We start from the raw sequence: 11,935 nt of genomic DNA, 5'->3' as shown, positions 1-11,935 counted from the left end.
TTTTAATGAAGTAGTGGGAAATTCTAAATACACCATCCTACTTTGATTTGATGAGATAACTGTCCTTTTTAAAAAACAAAAACTAAACATGTTCCTTTGTTTCATGTGTTTGTGTTTCTCCAGTATAACCCTTTTGTTCCTTCTCTAAATGGGCCAATGTGTCACATTTGACAGGAAAGATTTGTTTTTCTAATGAGGAAACAAACATCAGCTTGGTCAATTTTGTCAATTTAAAAACCTTCACTCAACTTGCCCTATTATGCAAAAATTGATTTAAATTACATTTGCAGTATAGTCGCATGAAAACCAGGCTGATTGAATGTATGAATCTAACTGCACTGAAGTCACGGGAGCCTGCTGGTAATGTTATTATTGTGTGTGGTCGAGTCACAGCCACAGCTGTAGTTAACGGCCACCACAACAGTCAGCATGGACCATTGAACATCAGTCCCTCAACCAGTCATCCACCCTGGGAACACTTTATGCCACTGCTGTCAAATTATACATGCAGACAGAGGCACTGGAGGAGTACTCTGTGTGATTAGCTGTTCCACTTGGCAGCTGTATTTTGACACATGCAAAAACAATTACAGTCATCGCCAGTCACAGATGCTCAGATGCTCTGTTAAACAGAAACGACGACTTATAGCGAATGTAGAAATAGAGAAAGATTATTTTGTGCATGAGTAATTTAAGCTTCTTTGAATCTTTACTAAATAAAATAATATTTTATGAAAGAAATCCTAATATTTCTAAATATGCCTGTATTGGAGTTATGAAATTTTGGTTTTTAGTTACTGTATTAAACATTGTTTCCTTTTGGCTTGAAAAAGAGTAACCAGTTCCAGATGAGTATAATTTACGATCTTAGGCCACCGTATTTTATTCCTGCCATATCATCCATTGAGCCTTTATGCTCTCTTAGCATGTCACTTGTCTTTATATTCATTTTACCCCAATTAAAACTACCCTATACAGTTTTTGCACCCAATTTGAATTTACACCATTCACACAATTCAGCCCTTATTAGCCTTTAATTGAGGTTCAGTAGGTGACATTAGGACACACTAGCTAGTAGGTTCAATTACCTAAAAAGTTTCTAATAACTATGTCACAGTAACAAAATAATGCTGAACTACAATCTGCTTAGATTTTTACATTAAAATCAATAGCATTAGGCTCTAGAAATAAGTTCAAGGAAAGAAAACTAAAGTACAAAGCTCTATACACATGTATACAGTATATACAGTACACACATAAACAAATTCTTGAGGGTACAGCTTGTCATGCACCAAGTGCAAGCTGATATTTTCATTTTAATTATGTTTACACAACAATATTGCAATTAATAGGGCATTTATTTTGTGTTTCCTCTACTCTTCATCAAATAGATGAGTCTAATGACCCCCGCAAAGGTGACCCGCATTGTTCAGCAGGGAGACAGAGAAAAGAAACGTGGAGGATGATGAATAATAGTCCAGCTGGTTTCGTTAGCTGCAATTAGCCTGTCTGAAGTCCCACAATTATGCAGGGAAAAGCTGACATTCACAATGCCACAATTGCTGCTGCTAAATCAATACATAATTGTAATAATTATTATCCTGGTGTCATTTGTAGACACGTCCGACACTTCCAGAAAAGAAGACAGAATTGGATAAACACAATATTTCTATCAAAAGGTAGGCTTGATACCTTGTATGCGCAACGATGGTGGTTGGCTTATTGTGACTATGATTCAGCTAAACAACATATGGACAGAAAGGACTTTGCAGACCCTCTTTAGCTGAGCTAGTGTACAGCATTCCAAGAGTCAGCTAGGAGGGAGTGTATGTCAAAATCTGCTAACCCTTAAAATCAGATCATTCACTTCCACTACTTTCAAATGTGTGTGGGATTCCTCTGGGTTCTTATGCAGTTAGGTTAACTATGGACTGTAAATTGCGTGTGAATGTGAGTGTGATTGGTTGTTGTCTGTTCTATGTGAGGATGGATAGATGGTAGGATGAACAATGGCTGCACGCTTAAGATGAGTAGGTCAAATCCAATTATCTGAACTCAATTGAATGGCAAAACTCAAGAATGTCTGATCTGACATTTTGTACAAAGCAGTTAATTGTCAGTCCACCTATTTGCTTACAATTGAATTTGAACACCACTGTATGTGTGCTGTAAACCTCCCTTCAATTGCTACTTCATAGGTTACTGTGATGTATCTTTGGTTGCTGTGTTTCTCTTCTGATCAATACGAAGGCAACAGATGAGTCTGATCTTAATTTACTCTTTCAACCAAAGGTATATATGTTCAGCTCCTGGCAAAAGGAAGTCAAGAGAAGCAGTTTCTGGTTAAAACAGAGTGTGTTTAACAGTCTCATCAGAACTTGAGAAGGAAGCATCAGTATGTGATCAATACACAGTGGGGGAAAATACTAAAATGTGGGTAAATCTATTAATAATAATTACTTCCTCCATCAAACATACATTGTAAAAATTAAAATATTGTATGAACCAGGCTTTCTTTTTTAAAATATAAGTCAAATAAAGGGAAAATCGGGAAAGCTATCTCTCTGGGTAATTTCAAATCAGCAGAAATAGACTATGGTCTTGATAAACTAGGCTAGCACAGGAAAGCAGACATTTAGAGGGGGGAGACAGTGGAATATCAGTTTATCTTGATCCTGATTCTGCTTGTAGCTCCAGTGCCCTTGCACAGACACAAATTAAATTTTTATTTGTATACTTCTGACCGGCACTGACTTTGTAAAACTACTCAGTTTTGCAACAAATGAATGTTATTATTTAGTTCAAAGGTGCCCTGGATATTTTACAATTAAAGGAACTCTAACAACTTCCTTTATTGGCAGCAAGTAAACTAAAACTGTTGTCTCTTATCTTTACATTGACCTGAGGATTCATTTTTAAGATTTCTGACGGCTTTATAAAAAATGTGATACTTTAAAGGAACAAACCATAAAATTGGTAGTTGTTTATATCTCTGAATAAATGTCAAGCCTCTGCCTGTTGCTCAGTGATTTATATCATGCCACTTTCAAAAAATGATTACCACATGATAACAGATTAACATAATGGAGCCTTGTTTCTAAAGACACACAAATTTACTTTGTTTCCATGCAGAAAATAGGCTTAAACAAGGTGGAAAAGTAGTGGTATAACTGTCTATAACTGTGGTATAAATTGTCTCTTTCTTTTCTTTTCTAAATATTTACTCTGTTGTCCCCCAATAAAGAAAGGAACCACACTTTTTTGTGCCTGGGGCTACATCAGTGTTCTTTAGCATTTTCAGCCTGTATGTTCAGGTTAGGGGAAGAGTCACACTGGGGAACATTTGGCTTCTCTGCACCCTTGCAAGGTTGCTACTGTGGCAGCATGTGGCCAGGGGTCCCCAGATAATCTTTTTACCTTCCCTTGCCTAAGGGCACTGTACATCACTTTGCAATCATGTTAACCACCAAAGTCCTCGGCCCAAAGCGGTACAAATTCACTTGATGTGGTTGTCGCTGTGTTAGGAAAGAGACACATTGGCCTAAACAGGAAAACAATGTCTTGTTCTCTTTTTCCTTGTGTGTATTTTTTCCACAATCAAATCTAATTTGTGAGAAGCTGTGGAGATTGCATTGAACTGATAAAGTGACTTAATTTTCCACAGTTGACTTTTCTCTGGTCTAACCTTTCTGTAAAGCCCTTAGGTCAAAGCTTTGATTATTGTCTAAAGCTGCCTAGTATATCCAACTGGTGGCTGTAAAGACACATTTTCACATTATAATATAATTGTTAATTAAACTCCAAATGAAACATAAAAAATATATATGTACACCTAGAAACTTTATTTTAACTTTATTGGATAATTTTATTTTGAATATGTATTTAAGGTGATATATTACTTGTATTTTTTGAAAACCAATGAAAATTTCCCAAATGTTAATAAAATTCTCTCTCTGTTACAAAGTTAAAGAAAAAAGGTGGTAAATGGGCTTCTGTGTATGTTAGGATCTGCGCATTGATTGAGTAGCGCAAGATCAGCGTGTTTGACGTCAGAAACTACAAACAATGACCGCCATAAAAAGACAGAAGCTGACTAAATAAAAAGAAAAGGTCTGGGCGCACAGCACAGCCGGAGAGGTCCAGCGGGAGAGCGCCACAGCTATATAGTCACTTCGGTCACGCTTTGACACCCAGACAAAGACAAAACAGAAGACTTGTGAGCCTAAAGATGCCCCTTTCAAGTAGCTCCACGTCCTCTACAAAGAGCATCCGTAGAGCAGCATCCGAGCTAGAAAGGTCTGACTCCATCACGGTAAGAAAATTTTGCAGCGCTAAGATGACTCCAGATTACATGTTTTTTTTTTTTCTTTTTTACTTGTATAAAAAGTTGCCATCGAAAATCTTGCATCCTCAGTAATGTCTTGATTATTGTTACAGTAAAGCTGGTTCAGACTGTTCAGACTGCACAGAAAGCTTAACATTACGCAGCGATGGTGACTCGTGCGCACAAGATCACATCAATATAAAATTAAAAAGAGGGAAAAAGAATAAGACATTATTAAATCACAGGTAACGCCGCTCACATTTATCTATGGCAGCGACTCAGTCGTATCTTGGCTGCATTGCTTGTTCTAACGCGCACTTGGATATGCGCTCCTATTAAGTATCCAAAGCTATATCTAAAAGTCAACAAAACCAGTACTTTTTGTGTGTGTTTGCGTGCTTCGTCAGTGAGTTACGCATGAGTTTGCAGTTGGATTTCTCTTTGTTCAAACAGTCCCCAAGATTCGTTGGTAGACGGCAAAGCTTGATCGAGGACGCGCGCAAGGAGAGGGAAGCTGCGGCTGCAGCTGCCGAGGCAGCAGAAGCCAGTGAACAGATAGTGTTTGAGGAAGATGACGGGAAAGCGCTTCTCAACCTGTTCTTTACGTTAAGGAGCTCCAAGACACCGGCGCTGTCTCGTACACTCAAAGTTTTCGAGGTATCAAAATAGATGTCCTTTGTAAATCTCTGAATTGGACAGTCATGTTTTAGTAATAATTATGAGGTTCTTTACACATCAGTTTAAAGCTATTAATACCACATGTAATATCTATTAAACCGCCCACCCCCACCCCTTCCCACTACAGGAAAGTGTGTAAAATTTAATAGCTTAATTGAATTGAATGAAGAGGATACATTTAGGTATTTTTTATCGCTGAGTATTTCTAAAATGTAAGTTGATGTAAATTACTTAAATACTAATGCTTTACGTGGTATGACACTTTTTAAATAGTTTTAATATTATTAATTTGTCATCTTAAATTATGTTCCCAATTCACTTATTTTCTAAAAGGTCTACAACTACACCACTTCATACTAAAAAGTGTGCTCCACATTTGTATCCCAACTTTGTCATGAACGTGATCCAGTGCATTGTGTTGACTTTATTTCAGACATTTGAAGCTAAGATTCACCATCTGGAGACACGGCCATGCCGAAAGCTCAAAGACAGCCTGGGGGGCCTGGAGTACTTTGTGAGGTGTGAGGTGCACCTCTCAGATGTCAACACTCTCATCAGCTCCATCAAAAGGAACGCAGAGGATGTTAAAACTACCAAAGAAGTCAAATGTAACAAATTTTCAAATTTGTTTGAAATATATAGTGTGTTTGCAGAAGTGATGCAAATAAATATGTCTATTTTTCATTTGGCTTTATTAGTTCATTGGTTTCCAAAGAGAATAGCAGATTTGGACAAATGCCATCATCTGGTCACAAAATTTGATCCAGATTTAGATCAAGACCATCCTGTAAGTATCAACTTTGTCAACAGGGAGAATGATCAAAGACAATCTTGACTTTTTGGACCAATATGGCATGACAGCACTTATGATTATTTAACATGTTTGAATTGAACAGGGATACACAGACCCTGTGTACAGACAGAGGAGAAAAATGATTGGTGACATCGCCTTCAGATACAGATAGTAAGATAGTTTTTTTTTGCTTGAATGTTGGTCATATATAAAAAACTAAGATTTGATTATTCCTAATAAATTTCTACATACATTTGTCCTCAGTGGGGAGTCCATTCCCAGATTGGAATACACACAGGAGGAGGTAGGAACATGGTAAGTGCTGCAGCATTACAGCCTGATGCTATGTGTGTGGGCCCTCTTATTTCTCAGACAGCTGATTTGTCTTTCGTAGGTATTTGGTTAAATTAATGATAGACAAAGATGGTATGAACAGCCGTGATGTGGCAGGTTGAGCTGATCCAAGCGCAAAATATGTTAGTGGATGGGGAACAAATGATTTGACTGGAATAGTTCACAAATCAATGATTTACACTTGGATCATTCATTTTAGTTGGATAATTCCAGCTCCATTTGTAATTAATGATACATGCAATTTTAAATTTACAGCAAATTTACAGGAAAGAAATGCATTCTTAGATGTGATTATATCTCTAATCAGGCGGGAAGTCTACTCAACCCTGAGGGACTTGTATGCCACTCATGCCTGCAGTGAATACCTTGAGGCCTTTTATCTGCTGGAAAGGCATTGTGGGTACAGTCCCGACAGCATTCCTCAGTTGGAAGATGTGTCACGGTTCCTCAAAGGTAAAGACAGATTTAAAAACAAACAAACAATAAAACGCACATGCTACCTGCTAATACACTGCTCATCAATGTATGCACTTTTTCCCCCCACCGACCTACTGAACACACACACACACACACACACACACACACACCCAGAGCGTACAGGCTTCCAGCTGCGTCCAGTGGCAGGTTTGCTCTCAGCCAGAGATTTTCTGGCCAGTTTGGCGTTCCGGGTGTTCCAGTGCACCCAGTACATCCGACACTCCTCCTCCCCTATGCACTCCCCAGAACCGTGAGTATACCGGTGACTACTGACATGGCCTTTAAAGGATTTAAGTGATGCTTTCTTGGATAATAATTAATATTAAAATATATGTATCTAAAACAAACAAATAACAAAGTGTTTAAAAAAAATCTGAAATACAAACTAGACATGTTAAAGCTTTGATTAAAGGTTTAATTTTAACAATGAAAAAGCTGTCCTACATGCAAGGCTGCAGAGTGGGAGAGTCTTTAGAATATAAATTTTTTGAAGGTTTGAACCTGCCGGCTTGCTGTGGCTTTTCTGTGTGGAGTTTGCTTGTTCTCCCGGTGCCTGTGTAGGTTTCCTTCCTCAATCGAAAGACATGCAGGTATAGAGCCGACTCTTGGCATATAAGCCATATAGGCGGTCGCCCGCTTCTCATTATTTGATTGACATGGGCCCTAACCTGTCCTTCACTGTGCACTGTGGAAGAGGGGGATGGGATGAGTTATCGGTGTGCATCTCAGGTAGCGGTTCCCACGTCAACAAGTCATATTGAAATTCTCAGCTATGATTTGATGATAGCCTACTATAGATACCTTTGATTTGTTGATATGATTTTAGCGGTATAGTACAGTTGTATGTTGTCTCGTTTGCACATTCTGCCCATTGTTACAAATACAAAGCATTCATCCATCCATTTTGAGTTAAACCCGCAATGCAACTTTTTGTCGCGTTTGGTGACTAGATAGATCAAAGTGACACATAGACAGGAGGGAGTCTGGAGTGTTCAAAAGTACAAAGTATCAGGAAAAATAAACAAAAATTCACTTCGGGGGTGAGGGCAAAACTATTATGGACGGAAACAAAGACTGTCTGCGGTCTGCCGTAAATTGGAATGACTAATCATAAGAAGGGTAAGGTGACTAGTGGAAAAATATTAGTAAGGGGTGTATTTGAACTGGGGGACAAACACGAGCTGTAGTAAAGAAGGAAAACTATAATTAAGTAGGGACGAGCTAAAAATGGGTTTACTGCGAGAAAACCTATAGGAAAGACGTGCGAAAAAACTCAGCAGCAGATATAAAAACAAAATGTGCGTGAAACAAAATAGAGCGTCTCAGGAACAGGTGTAATCAGGAAGCCAAAAAGTGTACAGATGCTCAGAACAGGTCCAAAAATAATGGAAATAAGAGTGCGCATAGAGCGGATCGGGAACAGGTGCCAACAAAATAACCGAAGTGTGCGCACAGACAAACCAGGAACGGCTACAAGCAATAAAACGAAATGCGCCTACAACAAAGCGATAGATAACATAATGAATCGATGAGTGCAAATAACGACAGTCAGTCAGAACCAGAAGGCTGCGTGTTCAATCGGGGAAAAACGGCGAGGAACCGGCAGTGAGTGAATCTATAGATTAAGGTTTACATAGACCGGGGCACAGGTGAAAGCCATTAGGATACAGGAAGTGAAAAGGGGGGAATTACAAAATAAGAGTCGGGAAACAGGAAGTAAAACTGGAGAGACAGCGTGAGAAAGAAGCTAGAGAGGGAGCAGGTGTCAGAATGCAAAGGAGAGGGTCCGAGAGCGAGTAGATCAGGGGGCAGAGGAGACCAAGTCCAGGACCGGGATCATGGCACTTTTCTATTCCATTTTTTATATTATGTCGCACTGTTTTATTATTTTGTTTAAACATAGCACATTTTTAGTATTTAAATTTTGGGAGCTGTCAGGACTTGAACATGAACTCTGGTTTTATTTATGTTATTTCATTTAATTACTTTTTATTGTTATTTTTGTTATTTAACGTGCGTTTGTTTGTGCGCTAGTGTGTTGGATCAACAATTAAACCTTCTAGGGCTTTCTTATGTCTGTTGTCCATTAATATTTGGTGGCGTGTGCGCGCGGGTGGGGGGACCATAATCTCGTCTAGGGTGCCAAAATGGCTGGAGACTCCAAATGACTCTAAATTATCTGATAATGGTTGGATGTCCCAATTCAGTTTAATTATTATTTTGTAGGGTTTTCAATTTGATATCAATCTGGTCAGCGTTTAATTTCTTTCTCTTTCTCTTCAGTGACTGTGTCCATGAACTTTTGGGGCATGTTCCCATGCTGGCCGACCGCATTTTTGCCCAGTTTTCACAGGTTAGTTGGGAGAGGATATTGCAGACACAGATTGTTATTTTTCATGCTCTACATTTAGGTCTTTATTACAATTAATTGATTATTTGTTTTAGAACCTTGGTTTGGCATCACTTGGAGCCTCAGATGAGGATATTGAGAAACTATCCACAGTAAGACTCTAGCTTCAATATATGTATTTATAGGACCAAATATGGCAAAAGAAAAATTCTTGGCACAGACACACCAACATGGTATATGCTCCATCTCCATCCCTGCCTATTTGAAATGTGGCATACTGCATGCAACACATTGAAGTTGATTGTTCACACTAATCTCTCTTTATGTTTTTCCCCTCAGCTGTACTGGTTCACCATAGAGTATGGCTTGTGCAAACAGAATGGCGAAGTGAAGGCTTATGGTGCTGGACTGCTCTCCTCTTATGGAGAGCTTGTGGTATGTTCCAGCATGCCTTCTCTGGTCTCTGCTCAATGTTTTAATCATCCCCTGCATAGGAAAACAGTTGCAGCCAACCAAGCTGACGGCTATTTCTCCATCTTTATTCTTTTAACTTTAATCTAGCACTCTCTGTCTGATGAACCAGAGACAAGGGAGTTTGATCCAGAGGCTGCGGCAGTACAGCCCTATCAAGACCAGACCTACCAGCCTGTCTACTTTGTTTCCGAGAGTTTTTCAGATGCCAAAGAGAAATTCAGGTATTTTCTTTTCAGGTCCCACACATGTAGAACAGACAGAGACTCAAAGAATGAAGAAGAGGAAAACAAAAAGAAGAGGGGTTATGTAAGGACAAGGTCAGAGAACAGCCAGCTTACCCCAGAGGCCACAAACTTTTGTAGGTCAACCATAGCAGCCAGAAGACAGCTGTTCCTAATGTGGTCTTTCTTACCGAGGCAAAATGTTGCAGTTTTATTTGGCAAACACATCAAACATCGCCCTGCAAAACAAGTAGCTTTACTGAGTGTTTTGACAGCATTTAGTCTCTACTAGAGTACAGCACATGACATCCCTGCCATAGTGGATGAGAAAATGTCAGCATGAAAGTGTGTGGAAAAGCATAAATATGCAATAGGTAACTTTATGATTGTGATTATATAGGAGTGCATTCCTTGGGTGGGGCTAAATCAAGCAGGATATTTCATCCACCAGGTGTATGCATATAGAACAGCCTAAGCTGCCACAGTGGGAACTTTTCTCTGGTCACTTAAAGGGATGTTTCCTGATGCCAAGTGAAATATTTGGGTTTGGAATTCTCAGACAGGGCAGCTTCTAAACATATATTCATAAAAGTCTCAAAAACAGCCTTACCCTTGAAGCCTTGATACTTTTTTGTTTTGTTTTCTGACTTTATATTTTCAACCAGGGCTTATGTGGCCCACATCAAGCGTCCCTTCTCGGTGAGGTTCGACCCCTACACCAGCAGCATCGAGGTCCTGGACAACCCTCTAAAGATCCAAGGAGGCCTGGAGGGAGTAAAAGATGAGCTTAAGATGCTGACAGATGCCCTCAGTGTTTTGTCATGATGATGTCACCGTCCTGCTGTTGTTTGCTTCCTTTCCACTGCACTGTCCAACATGTAAAAGGGACCAATGTATTCATCTTTCTGTGCTGTACCTCCAGTATGATGCCATTTCTGATAAGCTGTTGATTGTTGTTGCTGGATGCTCGACAAGGTCGCAACCATAAAAACCTCAGAACGCAGCTTGGGAAAAGTTTCCAAGGATGTTTAATGCCTCGCTGGGTGCGAATCCATTTGTAATGTTATGGTGTTTTACCAACTGTGGCCCATCCACGCTTTGTAAGCAAAACTGTGTTGTTTGGGAAAAAAATGTCAGAACCAGAACCAAAAGCAAAGGGAACGGTAATAATGAATGTATTCAAACCAATTGGTATGATATTTTAAAATCAATGCAACACAGTGTGTTGTATAATAAGGTCTATTATTGAAATCAAGTTTATTTTATTTAGAGCCAAAATCTGTCTGTGCTGTTCTGCTTTATTTCCAGAATTCAGAAGTATCACCTCTAAATGCGTGGATTGATTTGGTTTCGTGCCATTTATGTCTGAAGTGTAAATGCATAATAAAAATAAATAATAGCATTTACTTTTAATGCAGTGAACTCTTGATTATTTCTTCATATCAAGATGTCAAATAATAACCACAACACTTTTAGTCCAGAGATGAGTGATAAGTGTATGTTATTTGGATCGTTAAAGAAAACTACTGTCCAGTAAGTATTACACAGAATAAAGTATTAACTACAGAATTTAGGGACTTTGTCCAGTCTTATTTCCTGCAAGTCCGCAAGAGGTTATAAAACTGATGCTAATTAAATCACAGTCCAACTAACTGAAGTTCCACGTTCGGGCAACTAGATGTCAGTCTTGCCCTCTTCAAACGCAACATATAAGGGGAACCCTCATACAGTTTTATAGATAAATAAATAAACAAATGAAAACTGAATGTGCTTTCTTATATGTAAAATAACATTTTACAGCTCGATGTATGCAGGTCGCTTTGCCTACTATATAACTGCTGCACAGCAGACTATTGTGTATGACTATACATTGTGTAAGCGTTGCATGTATTAAAAACACCTTTCTTCTACACCTTTATCTGTCTAGACTCTCCATGATTCTACATTTATAGTAACTATATCAGTTAGTGACCGAGAGTCCTTGTTGCTTTACCACCCCCCTCCTCTGGGTCAACCCTGGTTTGAGGTTCCTTCAGGTAGGATGTCCTGACGCATTTGACCCCAGTCACTGCATCTCAGCCTGAGTCAGAGGGAAGCCGCAGTGGCCACACTGCTTCCACTCTGGATCTTCATCTTAATTACAGCAGGGCAGAGACATTGACATTTTTCTTGGAGTCTGAGGAATTACGTCTATTCTTGTTCAGTCTGCGTCCTGTGTGTAAACATTGTGATTGCAGGTTACAGCGCGTAAACGTGGAAAATGC

The 11,935-nt window shown here is 39.1% G+C and overlaps 1 protein-coding gene across 1 annotated transcript; it reads left to right on the top strand.

Moving 5' to 3' along the window:
• The first annotated feature begins 4,095 nt into the window (after positions 1–4,095).
• Positions 4,096–11,077, top strand: th (tyrosine hydroxylase). Its single transcript, XM_067502787.1, has 13 exons — positions 4,096–4,312; positions 4,778–4,981; positions 5,436–5,610; positions 5,701–5,789; positions 5,899–5,966; positions 6,060–6,110; positions 6,457–6,602; positions 6,741–6,876; positions 8,910–8,979; positions 9,072–9,128; positions 9,316–9,411; positions 9,538–9,671; positions 10,337–11,077. Exons 1-13 carry the CDS (start codon positions 4,229–4,231, stop codon positions 10,494–10,496), a joined length of 1,470 nt encoding a protein of 489 aa, XP_067358888.1. The 5' UTR covers positions 4,096–4,228; the 3' UTR covers positions 10,497–11,077.
• Positions 11,078–11,935: the final 858 nt, after the last annotated feature.

Source organism: Channa argus, chromosome 4 (genome assembly GCF_033026475.1).
Source record: "Channa argus isolate prfri chromosome 4, Channa argus male v1.0, whole genome shotgun sequence".
Lineage (NCBI taxonomy): Eukaryota > Metazoa > Chordata > Actinopteri > Anabantiformes > Channidae > Channa > Channa argus.
Note: the sequence above shows the minus strand (reverse complement) of the source record. Positions and strands in the feature narration are given on the sequence as shown.